We start from the raw sequence: 14,427 nt of genomic DNA on the forward strand, positions 1-14,427 counted from the left end.
CACCCAGAGATCCTACCCTGCATTAGAGCATAAGGAGGAAGTGATGAAAGAAAGGCCCTTTTTGTCTAAATGCCTGTGACAGGGCTGGGGGAGTGTTCCATGAAAGCTGTTGTGCAATGGCTTTGGGATTGTTGGGGAGAAGTAGTTCAGTTTCACCAGCCAAAAAAAAAAATGAGTGGCTGACTTCTACAATAGGAAGTTTAAATTTTACTGCTAAGAGACGAGTGAACTCTGCCTCAGTTAGAATAAAGGTTCTGTGGCTATAGAGGCTGAGAAGGTGTCTGCTGAGAACTTGGTCTGACTTACCCTGGTACCAGAGCTAGAGGTTTATCTTGCAGTTTCTTTCCTTCAGAAACAGGATGGCTTTTGTTTCCCAGGGCATTTTTGGAGTCTTGTGCATGTGATGGTTCTGTGCTTTTAGGCATCAAAGTGCAAATATCACCTTTGGGTTTTTTGGAGATGGATTTGAATTATTTCCCTCAACTGCTCATATCTTTGTTTTTTAACCCTCATTAGTTTGTGTAAGACTATTGCCAATAGAAAAATTCGTGGCTAGGAGCTTTAGAAGAAATAAATCAAAACAAAGGAATGATAATGTATGAGTCTGTAGGCATTTTAAAAAAATATTTGTAAGTTAAAAAATTAAGGATAGATAACAATGCATGCAGCTTTCATGGTGTCTGGTGGTAGTGTCAGTCCTGAAATATTGTACTGTTTCACTGTTCTTTATAATATTTCAGTCTCATAGCTTTATACTATAGAGGAGTTGAAAGAAACACACAGTTACTGTAATGCTTAATCTAATTTCAAATCAGCATAGGTCTTAATTGTAGTCCATTTGATTTCATCCACATAAATCCATATGATTTATGACAATCTGTCTTGTAATTAATGAGCTCTACCCTCTTTCTCTGAATTGCCTTATTCACAGTGGTGTCAACTGGTCACAATATTCCAGGTATTTCCTAAACATCTGTTAAAGTCTGTCTCAATAATTTAAAAACAAACCGAGCAACCAAACACCTTGACAAACAGAGATAACAAAATCCAATCCTGGCAGAAAATGCCAGCAGCAAGCTACACAACGTGCAGCTTCTGGTGTCAGTTTTGCCTCTGCTCATGGGTAACTTGAGGTGATTTCTTTTCAAGGAGGTGTGATATTTTCTTAGCAGGTTGAAGTTGAAGTTTACCGCAGAGATTCTAAGAAGCTTCCTGGCCTGGGAGACCCTGACATTGACTGGGAAGAGAGTGTCTACCTGAACCTCATCCTACAGAAGGTAGAAGTGGTGCTCATCTCATTTCATGGTCTGCTTGTGCTGGAGAGGTCTCAGGCTAGCCCTTTCCTCCCTAGCTTGGGGGATTTGAACAGTTGTAGAGGATGAAAAAACATGGTTTTCATTTCACTTTTCAGAGTCTAAATGAACATACACTGAGATGTTTATTATTTTTCAGTAGAGTCCTAATAGCTTTCCTCAAAACACTTAAAATTCAGCCCAGCTTCACTGGATATATTTAATGCTCTGTAACAAAATTTTGCAAAATGGGAGGTTTTGTCAGTTTTAGTATTTTTTGAGAGTGAATGAGACTGTTAGAGAAGGAATATTTCTGGTAGGGTTTGCTGTACTGGTGCAGCTAAGGGAGGGAACTGCTAGGTGGAAATGCAGTAAAGGTGTCATGGATTACACTGGGAGTTTGCTGCTCTTAACATCACAACTTTAATAGAAGTTTTTTTGTTGGTGGTAGAAACATGAAGCTAGCACAAATTATTTCTGTAATTAACTCACAGGTTTTTTAGTTATTGCCTCTGTTACATTGGTGCTTAGGGAAGCTGAATGTTGCTGTAGTCATTCCAGATCCCATAAAAGTTTTCTTGTTGATGATCTCAGAATGAGAGACTGATGGCTTATTGCACCCATCCTGGAGAATAAATTTGTTTTCATCCTCTCTCCTTGCCCCCAAAAGTCTCATTGCAGACTTCTCTGTAGAGAACAGTTTCCACCTTTGATGCTGAATAAAAGCAGAACCCCTTTGCTGCAGTCAGAAGTCAGAGCTGCTGTTGCAGCTCATCAGTGCTGGCCACGTTTGCTCCTTACAGGTTTTTTCAGGATGTTTGGCAGATGAGGTTAATGGGTTCTGACCTCCATAATGTGTTGCTGGTGTTCATTACTGTTTCTATTTTTTCCCTTCTGAAGGGAGGATATCTTTCCTGTTTCCACCAGGGTGCTTATGTGTGTGTGTGTGTGGTGCTTATTCACCCAGCTGACCAGTAAAAAAATTTAAAAATTTAATTTTTTTAATTAAATAAAATTGAATTAAATTTAATGGTGTTAAAAAATATTGACAGGAGTTTCTTTACCCATAACTTATGCACCTCTGCAAGCATCTGTGCAAAAGATTTCAGTTAATAAACAAACACAGGCTTGAAAATTGTGGGAGTTTCAGTATGCTGGAGGCTAAAGAAAACAGCAGTACCAGAGCATCTTACTTTTTAGTCAGACAGCTAAAAGAATTAAAGACAGGGTGTGTTCTCCTTCACACCCATGGATGTTTTGTTTTTGAATGTTTTTTATCTCTCTCTCTGGTGCCTGTTTTAGCTGGATTATGTGGTGACATGTGCTGTGTGCACACGCTCTGATGGAGGAGACATTCACATTCACAAAAAGAAATCTCAGGTGAGATTACACTGTTTTTTCTGTAGATAAAAGGTTGGCATCCAGTGTTACTTAATCTAAACCCTGTATCAAAACAGGCTGTGCTCTGACAGGTGCATCCTCGTGAAGCATCTCAGGTCTTTGTCCAGTGACATTTCCTGCCAGTCATCTAAATGTGAGATCTAAATTCCCTTTGTAGCCACTCAAAAAAAATCACAGAGACCTCTGCATGCTTTTGAGATTTCTGTCTTTGCCTGCTTGGAGGGGGGTGGTGTGGCTGTGCTGGAGTGTGAGTCTGAGGGTGAACCTGAAATTAATTGAGACCTGAGTTATGAGAAGCCTTCAGGGTAAATCCATAATGCAGGGCTATTAAATGGTAAACAGCTTACTGATTACCAGTTTTATGGGTTTATTGTTTTATGAGAGTCTTGTTTTCTCTCTTAATCTGCTCCTTCCTTCTCTGAAGGCTTTTATCATGTGCAGTGTACAGTTAATGCAGGGTTTAGCTTTGGGGAGGAAACTGAAGAGTGAGTGTGGATGGGATAGGAACAAGAGACCCCAGACTTCTTCACTGAGTTCCTAGCAGAGCTTGCAATGACTTCTAGTTGGCAGAAATTCCTCTTTAAAAGGCTGTTTCTCCCACATTTCCATTCTGTTGGCTCATTCAGCTGCTTTTGTGGCTTTACCTGAAATAAATCAATGTTCTTTAATCCTTCCATTTTGTTTTGCCACTTTAAAGCAGTTGTCACTGCCTATGAACTAACCTAGCAACACTGATTATTTTATTTGTAATTTGCATTGTTGGGCACATAATTCCCTCCTTCTGGTGCTGTTGTGTGACCACATTTACACCACTGATGTAAAACTTTTATTTCTCATTGCTTTTTCCACTGTTTACTAGTCCACATTTCACCCAGAGTTAACTTCTGCAATCTCTTTTTGAGCAAAATCTGTAAATAGTGCATGCAGATTTAAAAACTAGGAAGATAGGGATGAAAGACCTGCCCTCACTGCATGGGAGCAGTTCTCAGAGTAAGGAGAGGAGTTTCTCTCCCTTGTTCCTAGAGGTTCAAAACTAAGGCACAAAACCAGTGTAAAAAAGGCTGATTTGCCACTAAGTTGTTTTGCAGACTACTTTGACTCTTTGAGGAGCTTCTTGTCATAAGGCAACTTTTCTTTTAATACTATAATTCTATAATACTATAATTTTAGTACTATATTAAAATAATTATAGAAATAATTATAGAAATATAAATAAACATAAAATAATTAAAATACTGATATTTAAATCTGCATGCAGACTTCATAAGCACAAATGAGGAAAAGCAACCTTGTTGTGAGTATCTAACATCTTACCCTTAGTCATGTTTTGTGTTGAATGGTTTGTAGTAAGAACATCACAAGCCTGACAATCTGAGCAGCAGATTCAGAGCTTTCAGCACATTCACAGTGAGCTCAGACTTGACAGGTTTCTTTAACTCAAAGCTTTGCAAACAGCAGTGGAGAAGCAAAGAAAGCTGCTTGGTGTGAATTCTTCTCCCTCTTGACCTGCTTGCTAGTCTTGTTGGAATGATAAAATCTAGAGCCCTCAGCTATTTAAACATAGGTTGCTTTGAGGAGTGAAGTGACCAGGGGAGTTCACTCAAGGTGGTTTTCCCTGTTAATGGAAAGGAGGAGACCTTATCTGTACCATAGGATGGTGAGAGGTCAGGTGCACACAGGGACATTCACTGTGGAGCAGCTGGTGTTGGATAACTCACATGGGAACACTCAAGGATTTCACAAGGGCCACTATTGCTAAACAGGCTTTAGGCAGAAGCCATCTCAGCTCTGCCTGCAGGATGTCCAGCAGTAGGTGAAAACATTGGCTGACTGAGCAGTGCTGGACTGGGGTGTTTTGGGTTTTTTTTTTTGCCTTGTATTCAGTGTATCCATTTCCTGAGCACACTCAGATGAGAAGATGTATTTTATTTTATTTTCCATATCCTTCTCAGCAAGTGTTTGCATCTCCTAGCAAACACCCAATGGACAGCAAAGGAGAGGAGTCCAAGATCAGCTACCCCAACATATTCTTCATGATTGACAGTTTTGAAGAGGTGAGTTCCTTGTTGCAGCAGCAGAGTTTTGCCCTGTTCTAGTCTTATGTCCTGATGAGCTGTTTCCTTGTACCTTTTGAACAAATGTTCTTGGCTGATTGAGGGTTATCTCACAGCATTTTAAATTTTATTTTATTTGACCTTCCTCTTTCTTTAATGCTTGAAACCTGGTCTTAAAGCTGGATTTTGACATCTGTCTTTATGACAGGCTGATGTGATTGCTGCTTACCTTAACACATCACCTGCAGTGTGCACTCACAGCTCCCTTGCTTCTGCCATTTACATTGAAGCTGCCTTGGGCTGAAGGAGAATTTTGGGAATCTGAATATATAATGAACTTTAACAGCTGCAGTTTGTCTTAAAGTGTTTCATTTTGCATCTTTGGCAGGTTTTCAGTGACATGACTGTGGGAGAAGGGGAGATGGTCTGTGTGGAGCTGGTGGCCAGTGACAAAAGCAACACCTTCCAAGGGGTGATTTTTCAGGGGTCCATCCGCTATGAAGCACTCAAGAAAGTCTATGACAACAGGGTAAGATGCTTCTGAAAGACAATGTCCTCTGCAACAGTACTCTGACCACAGTTGCTCTTTGCTGCTGAGGCTCTTAGCTTTTAGTCCTATTAAATCATCTGCACCATTCATCTTTTTTGGCTTTGAAAGTTACCTGAAAGCTAATGCTTTTGGCTCAGACAAGGGAGACTATTCAAGTCAGGATCTATTACTCTGGTGTTTGCCAATAGGAGTGAAGCTGATCAGTAGTCAGGAGCATGACAGGGATGGATCTGAATAGCAGAGTTCTGGGAGCCCCTTCCTTTTCTGGAAAGGTCATAGATATTTCTAGTTACTTTAGAGAAGGGATGTTTTGAAGGGAGATCTTAACTCTGATGACTACCTTGCTTATATGGAAATCATGTTTTTTCTTTAGTGTGTTTTGTACTCATGGCTAGTTTCAAAAGACCACTGTAGTTCAGCTGTCACAGAAAGAAACTTCCTTTGCTTTCCTACAGAAATATGAAATATTTCAGCTTCAAATTCAGTACTTAGTGCTGAAGTCAAGAGAATGCAAGAGCCAATAAACTTCTGACAGTTATGAAGACAGTCCTGGGAGATTTTAAAAAAACAAATTTAAAAAATCCCCATAATACCTACTGTGACTATAAACTTCATTTCCATTTGTTCCTACACTTGTCAGGAGAGATCCTGAATAATTTTCCTTCTACCTGTTTTGAATGTCAATAGTTAAACTCTTCTAGAGAACATGAAAGCTGAAATTTTTCTGTTTCACCATCATCTCATGACCTCATGCAATCATCAGGTGGGTTATTAAAATACAAAGGAAGGCAGAATCACTAAAGACAATGTAAGAAGAAAGCCCTGGAGTGGAAAAAAACCCAAACTTTGATGTGGTAAAGTCACCTCCTAGCCTAGGAATGTCCTGTTCCACCACACAGCTACTTTACATTGTTTCCTAGGTGAAATAAAATTGTTAGCTTTTCAAATATTCAATTATGGCCAAAGGCAAAACTTGAGATTTGACCATTGTTTTAACAGAACAGAAACAATCTCTCCATGCTTTTGAAGGTTACTTGGTTTCACTTGTGTCTGTATTAATTGTTAGCATAATATGAGCTGTGTTATGTGAGAGCACCTTGACCCTTCCAGGTGATAAACTGCTGAAAGTTGTGACAAACCACTTAAACTTACACAGAAGTCCTACTGATATCCCTTCCCAAAACCCTGAATCTTCTCATATTGGTCTGTTCCTCTTTTCACTTCTCAGTTCAGTTTTCAGTTCAGTTGTGTTTACTGGAATTTGAGCCTTTCTGTCTGTAGGGAGAGGGCTCAAAAGCTGTCAGGGTTTTGTGGTGAGCAATGAGATGCAGGTTAGTTGTCCATGGGGGATGACTGTGCTTTGGCCCTGACAGTGTGGACACCAAGTCCAAACTGACTTGCCACAAGCTAGGGTCCTGTGATGCACTTTGCTAGTTTGAAGCCTCTCATGTATGTGTCTCTTGCTTTTTGGAGCCAGCCAAGCCTGCACAGGCTGTGCTGAGTTGTGCACGTGCCTGCTTGTGCTCCAGGGTGCCACGTTGTGTGGGGCTGTGTAAAAACCTTTTGGTTTATCTCAGAGTGCCAGTGGGCAACTCTACGGTTTAGACAGCTGGAGGAGCTGACTCTTTTCTGAGCCTTTTTATCTGTAGAATTGCTTCCCTTTTGGAGATCCCTCCCAATTGTGGCTTAAAATGCTTCTAAAGAATCAAGATAACAATCATTGTTCACTTTGGTTTTGACTTTAGATAACTGCTTTCAGAGAATGTTATTTTTTTGGAACACAGGGATGTTATGACGTGGCTTTCTCTCCTGCATTGTAGGTGAGTGTTGCAGCTAAGATGGCTCAAAGGATGTCTTTTGGCTTTTATAAGTACAACAACATGGAGTTTGTCCGAATGAAAGGGCCACAGGGGAAAGGACATGCAGAGATGGCAGTGAGCAGAGTTTCCACTGGTGACACTTCACCCTATGGGACAGAGGAAGATTCCAATCCGGACTCCCCAGTGCATGAGAGAGTGAGTAGCAGGCAGAGATGCTGACTCAAGGTCAAGCATGAACATGTTTTCTTCCAAAGCCAGTAGACAGACTGAAGCTGGGATTAACTCACATCAAGGTTCTGAACTTCAGTTTACCTGTGTTATTTTTTTTTGAACATACTCAACGTATGCAGATGGATTTTTAGTACAGTTTCCCTTGAGCAAATACTGAATACTGACATCACTGGATGATTCACACTGCTGGAGGAGTGTTTTGTTCAAACAACAGGATGTTGATGCCAGGGAAAAGGATGGTTCTGCTTATTTTCTATGAAAATTAATAGATTCCATTTGTGTACAAGATGGGGTTTACCTAGACACATGGAAATTGTATATTATGTAGTTTGCTTGCTAAACCTCACAGGAAATGAGGTTGGGAGACTTGGCCACTGATGAATGCTGCCAGCATAATATTAAAGCAAAGATTATGGATCTACATGCAGTATTCTATTTATGCATATGCTTATTTTTAATTCAAGTGTAGTAAAATACCAATAGAATCAGTCCATAGATGCTCATTTGGCCCTTACTGAGTCCTGAGCCTTGTTTTCCATTAAGGCATTTTACCTAGTTAATGGTGATTAAGCAGCATGGCTTTAAAATACCTGCACAGATGTGTCCTGACCTGGATCCCTGTCTGATTTTCTGTGTAATGTGGCTAATCTGTGTAGTTTAAAGGTCTGCAGGACTGTGCAGGCTGTGTGGTTTTTGTTCCTGGCTTCCTAAAAGGCAAAATTTGCTGCCAGCACAGAGCTCATTAACTGGGTGTGTTTGCTCTCTACCTAGAGATGCAGCATGGAGAAGTCCAGCCTGGAGGAACTTGGTGATCTTTTAGCTCCAAGACCTCCAGTGTCAACTGGAAAATGTCAAAATTGATTTGACAATGCATTATCATTGCTTTTTGCTAATGGCCTTAACAGGGATTTTTCTGTTCCTGGTTTTCCCTCCAGGTATGATACGAAATGGCTACGGAATTAAAAACAGAGACAAGTACAAATTACAGATTAAGTGCACTAAAGAGAGGGTCAGTTGGGTGGTAGAATGCTTTTTTTTTCCCCTTTTTTTTTTGTTGTTGTTAACACTAATGATAGAGGGATGACTGTTGCTGCAGTGCTGTTGTTTGGCTGTCATCCTCACTCACATGTCACCTCCCTCCTGACTTGTACTGACAGACACGAGCAATATCAGGTGTCATCTCAGGGAGATTTAAGGGATTGTTAAATGAACTGTGAAAAGGGAAGGATGAGATGGAAGTTACTTGCCTCACATTAGGGAAGTAGTTATCCCTACTTATTTTTTTTTTCATTTGAAATGAAACTATATTTTAGTGTGTCCAGTACAACACATTCTTAGCCTGTTAAGTCTTCTGAACTTCAACAGGCAAAAGTAAGATTGACATTCTTGGTGCCTAAATTATGAATTTTGTTCCTTTATGACTATAAACACTTGCTGAACGTGATCAGCTTAGGAGAGAGGTTTTTCATTACTCACACAGCAGTTGAGGGGGGTGATATATCAAAATATTTTCCTCTTGAGGAGTATCTTGAAGCTGAGGTGACTGTTCAGTTGACGTTCTCTGGCCACTGTCATAAAAGTGACAGCTAGACATGGTTTTGATCCCTACACATGTGACTGTCTCATGGCAAATATTTGAGACTGATGATTTCTTACTAGAAGCACAGAACTTTTTAAACACAACTTCCTCTAGCCTTTTTTCTGCTTCCCTTCCAGGTCACTTCTTTCAGCACTCCGCCGACCCCGGAGCGCAACAACCGCCCGTCCTTTTTCTCCCCATCCCTCAAGAGAAAAGTGCCCCGAAATCGCATTGCTGAGATGAAGAAATCCCACTCAGCAAATGACAGTGAGGAGTTCTTCAGAGATGATGATGGTGGAGGTGAGAGAAGTAGTGTCAGCTGAACAGACTGGTCCGGAGAGGGCACAGAGCTGTGGGAAGGGATCCAAATGCTGGATCTTCCGGAAGGTTTGAAGTGAGCAAAATGTAGCTCCACAGAAAGCAGAATTCCAGTGCCACCCTGAAAACAGGGTTATGCACAGGTTTAGCAGCTTCCTGAAGGCTGGAAACAAACAATTCCTGCACGTGTTGATATTTGAGTGAAACTTGAGCAGGAAAGATCCTGGTGCTTTCCCAGATACCCCACCCTCTGCCACACGCTTCCAGGTGTCACAGCGTAGTTAGGTAGAGTGTGCTGAATTCCCTGATTTGATCTACAGCTGATGAAAGCTGATGAGAAGGCATTTACTTCAGCTGCCTTTGGATCAGTTTTGAACCCTCTAAAAAGAAAACCTAATAAAACAACCAAAATGCTAAAAAATTCAGTCTATTTCAGAACATCAATCCAATCGTGTCACAGTTTTGTTAGGCAGGAAACTCACAGATGCCAAAGCCCAAACTGCTTTCCCTATGTTTAAAAACAATTCAGTAGGAAACCCAAAAAAATCCTAGCTCTCTGTTGGCATGCTAATAGAAATATGCAAAGGTAATTTCCACATCACAACTTCTAGTTGTAGTAGCACAGTTACTACCTATCACCAGTACTTGTCCAGCATAGCTAATGAGGAATTTCTCATTAAAAATCAAGCTTGTGTGATAATGTTTGATTCAAATTCTGTGCAACTTAAGCTGGTTGTAACTAATTCCAGCAGTAGAAACCTTTCCTCATCTTTTTCCTTTATTTGCCTAGTAAAAAATGTATGTTAGTATATGTGAGATGTGGTTTTAGCAGGTTTTACAGGCAATGGGTAGAGCTTGGATCAATTACTGCATAGGATGAGTAGAAGGGCAGCTTTTCCAGGTGGAGTCCTGCTTCTGATATCTTCCCCCAGGATAGAATGGAGTTCAAGGCATTTATTTATCCAGCAGCCCTTATAGGTGATGGTGGTGTCTGCTTCATATTGTTTTATAGTGTCTGATCCTAGTGTATTTAATCATGATGTTGAACTCTCACTATCTTCATTTTCTTTCCCTTCTAATGTATTCCAAATTCCAGTTTTTCCAAACATTTTGTAGCATGCATATAGAATACTAAGAAGTGTGGTTTCACTTAGTTATAAATGTTTTGACCTCATTATTCCTGATCCTAAAAATAGAGGAATATATTAACAGCTTGCCCTAGGAAGTTAAATTTATTCAGAGATGAGATTTCTGCAAGGAGAAGGTGTAGACTCAGCATTACACACGTTTGTAGGGAAAGAGAGAAAACAAGGCATAGATTTTTGTCTCTCCCATGTTGATATGCATCTTGCTAGTGTAGCTGCCACCACTTATTTTTGTGTTTGCTTCAGCACCTGTTTTTATACCACACTGTGGCATAAGGCTGAGTTTTACAGGGGAATGGATGAAAAATTCAGAAACAGTCAAAAAATGCAGCATACATGTTATATTCTAGGGATATTCTGTTGTTTTGTGTATGAGGGAAGGCTGGGTTAGGATCCTGCATCTGCAGCATGATGGCAAAGGCTTCATTCCCTCTCCTGGCTGCTCTGTTAGCAGATGTTTGTTTACTGCTGCTGCCAGCTGCTGCTATCACCCATTAGCTTCAATGTCAATGCTGAATTCTGGACTAGGAATGCTCTGACTGACTTAAACAGAACTAGTAATAATAGTGTCCTGCAGATGACTTATCTCTAGGTAATGAATTTCTCCTTTTTTTTTTTTTGACTTTCAGAAGCATTCCAGTTAAAACTCAGAAAGCACAGTGACTTTCAGCTTGTTGTCTCCTACCTTTCCAGATCTGCACAACACCACAAACCTGAGGTCACGCTCTCTGTCAGGAACAGGACGTTCCCTGGTGGGCTCCTGGCTGAAGCTGAACAGGACAGATGAAAACTTTCTACTCTATGCACACTTAACTTACGTCACTTTGCCACTGCATCGAATTTTAACAGGTGAATTTTCATGTGTATTATGCATCAACAGAGACTCCTTGGCTCCTGTATTGGGAGATTTTGCTGTTAAGGCAGAAGAACAAGTATTTCTCTGCAAGGGGAAGCCAATGACAACAATAGTTGTAGCAGAGAGCTGTGACTGAGAGGCTGACAGAAAGGTAGCTCTGCAATTAGGAGTAACCTTCCTTGTGACCTGTGACTCATTGGTCTGGCTATGCCAATTACATACATTGAGCTGGTTGGTCATCATCAGCTGAATTATTTTCATTCCTAATATTCATTACATTGAATCAAACTTCATCTGAAATAAGTTTATCTGGATTATGTCCACTTTTTCTTCACTGGGTCTAAAAAGGGAACACACCTGAAAATCAACCCAGTCTGTTACACAGTGGTTGTTTCCAGAGTGTTCCTGAATTGTAGCTGGCAGAAAAGGAGTTGGGAAATCTATTGTTAAACAGGCTCATCTGCTGCTCAAAGGGATGAGAAGATAGTATGAGTATCAGTGTCATCAGCTGTATGATGCTAGTGTCATAGTAATAACTTCCATCTTCTCCTCAGTTGCAGACTGAGAGCTTGGAGCCTGTTGCAAAAGCAGACTGGCTCTTACACTACAAAAGAGGAAACTAGCTGGTAACGTAGAGCTGAAAATGATACTTAGTAAAAATTTCAGCAAAATACATCATTATTCCTTAGGATAATTGTATCCATGATCTTACAGCTGGCTAGCTGGAGTTACCAAGCTCGCTCGCTCTCACCACGGGCATTTTGGAGTTCACAGAAGCTGCATTGTTCATGCTGGCATTTAATTCTTGCTCAAGTGGGTGGCATAAATGCCTCCATGCTCCAATATTTGCTTTGAGCTTGAGCATCCTTCCTGAGGCTTCATTTGTTTAACAGGCAGTTGCAGGAGTCACTGTATTTGTTGAGATGCTCAGAAACAGGACATGAAATGCCTGGGCTGTGGGGCAGATTTTTAACCCTCAGTTTCTCACTAGCTGTGTTTGCTTTAGCTCAAGAGAGCAGCTAGAGCCTGTTTCCAGTGGCTGTTTGTAATTAATGCATTTATGCCAGGGGTAGCTTTCCCACAAGTGAGAGCAGGGTGAAGTGGGACAGACACCCATCTCCTTTGGGTAGTTCAGGAGACCTCTACTAAGAAATTAAAGTCCCAGTGACAGTGATCAAAGTATACTGTGAAATGTCTGGAGTTTATACCCATTGATAAGGCTTCCTTCACTCTGAGCCTTCTCTCCAGGCTAGAATATCCCAGTTCTCCCAGTCTCTCCTCATCTGTCAGATGCTCCAACCCCTTATTCATCTCTGTGGCCCCTCACTGGACTCCCTTTGCTGTGTTCATCCTTCACAAGAGCCCTCTGGAGCCCTGGATCGATTTTTACTCGGGTCATCTTGTGTGTGATCAGCCTCTTAATTAAGCACGTGCTCCCTTTTCCCATGTTCTTTGTTCTCTGTGCAGCCTTGAGAAGGACACAGCAGCCCAGTTTCCAGATATTTTGATGTGCTGCTGTGCCAGCGTGCTGCTTTTACTGTCCACAATTGGAAAGTTACCCATTGTTAGGACAGATAGTTTACAGGTTTATTTTCTGTCACATTTGGACAATACAGAGCTGAGGAGCCAGTAAAAGGAGTGTTGTTTTTTTTTTTGTGGCAGCTTTTTGAGTGCAGAAACACAGGCTTTGGACTATGGAGTGGATGAAACCACTGTATTAGATCCAGAAGTCTCTTTAAGGGTCTTGGGGATGGTGCATTTCTCCCTTCAGAAAAGGGAGAAGCCTTGTCATCTCCTGTAGTGGCACTCCCACTTGTTGCTCTGGAAGATCCTCTGCCTGACACACGTTGCTTCACTCCACCACAAATGCTCCTCAGTAGATCAACCCTCCTCTCCACGTGGTGCTCTGTGTTTGTGGCTTCCCATCTCTCAAGCAGGGAGGAATGAAATGGTACTTGGCTAGGCCAACTCACACACTCCTCGTGGTTTGAACTCCTTTAGCAGCATAACGGGTGCTCTGTGCTGCAGTCCACAGCTGGGCCTCCAGGTCTTCAGGCAGCATTGCTGGTGCTGTGGTTACTTTTAGGAGCCTCCTAAGTTGGCTGTGTCTCTCCGTTTCTCTCTCTCTCTCATCCAGATATCCTGGAAGTGCGGCAGAAACCAATTCTGATGACATAGCAGAGAGCGCGGGCACTGCCTTGGAGCCTTGTTGCCAAGTGCCTAACCACAGCGGTTTTCTGTGCTAACACTACCACCTAGTGTCAGGAACACAAACCTCCGCAGGAAAAAGGGAAGCCCGAGAATACCAGCCGAACAAAAGTGCCTCTTTCTTCCTTCCTCTGCTGTCACACGCCGTACCGCCCGCTTGCAGTCCATCGCCGGAGGGTTCCTGACTGGAAGAGGACTTTGAGCAAGGGAAAATGAGAAGGGGCCGTGTTTAAAACAAGTCAACGCTTTATGGACAGTTTGTTACAGTGTTTACTTTCTAAGAAACCAACAATATGTACAGAATGTGTTCAACTTTCTATTCTTTGAGAGAAACAACCTGAGAATTTCATAACGTCGTGCTGGTGAACGTCATTCCATAGACTCTCACCCATACACTCTGTTGGTTTGGCTTCGTGTGTGTGTGTGTGTGTGAGTGTGTGTGTGTGTGCATGGGGGGACCAAGGGGTGAGAGGATAAACGCCTGCTGAGGTAGGAGAAGGAAGAAGATGCTACAAAGGTCACATCAGGATTTTGGTACGTGCGGCGGGGTCGGGTCAGAGCTCAGAACAAGGCTGGAAATGTTCCCCGTTGTTCCTGCGTCGGTGTTAGGACAGGTGAACTCTGCTGGCAGATTTCTGTATCTACCAAAGAACAGCAACATTTTCATCCTCAAGAACTGGCCAAGAAACTGAGCCAGTGAAAAGAAGGCTAAAATGTGCTGCTATAGTGAAGCTGAGGTTCATATCCAGTACTAATGCTGCTTATCTCTCTGTTAGCCAGGCTGATACAAGTTTTGAGTTGAAAGTGGAAACAGAGGAGGCTGTGACTGGACTCCAAAGCCCAAAAACCTTATCCTTCTGCTTGCACTGGACTTCAGAGTCTGTAGAGTCATCCTTGCAGTAGTGTTTGTAGCTGAGGAGGGCGTGAGAGCTGATAATGGTCAGGCAGCTTGCCTGGATTCTTCAACTCCTGC

General features: G+C 41.8%; 1 protein-coding gene across 1 annotated transcript; it reads left to right on the forward strand.

Annotated features, from left to right (window-relative positions):
* Positions 1-1,172: 1,172 nt before the first annotated feature.
* KIAA0930 (KIAA0930 ortholog) lies at positions 1,173-13,706 on the forward strand (the record flags this gene model as incomplete). The annotated part of the gene is made up of 8 exons (XM_008940037.1): positions 1,173-1,277; positions 2,595-2,672; positions 4,646-4,747; positions 5,136-5,276; positions 7,118-7,312; positions 9,065-9,227; positions 11,084-11,239; positions 13,384-13,706. Coding segments are annotated over 8 exons (981 nt in total), but the record flags the coding sequence as incomplete, so codon positions are not given.
* Between the last annotated feature and the right edge of the window lie 721 nt (positions 13,707-14,427).

Source organism: Merops nubicus, unplaced genomic scaffold, assembly GCF_000691845.1.
Source record: "Merops nubicus isolate BGI_N331 unplaced genomic scaffold, ASM69184v1 scaffold13965, whole genome shotgun sequence".
Classification (NCBI taxonomy): Eukaryota; Metazoa; Chordata; class Aves; order Coraciiformes; family Meropidae; genus Merops; species Merops nubicus.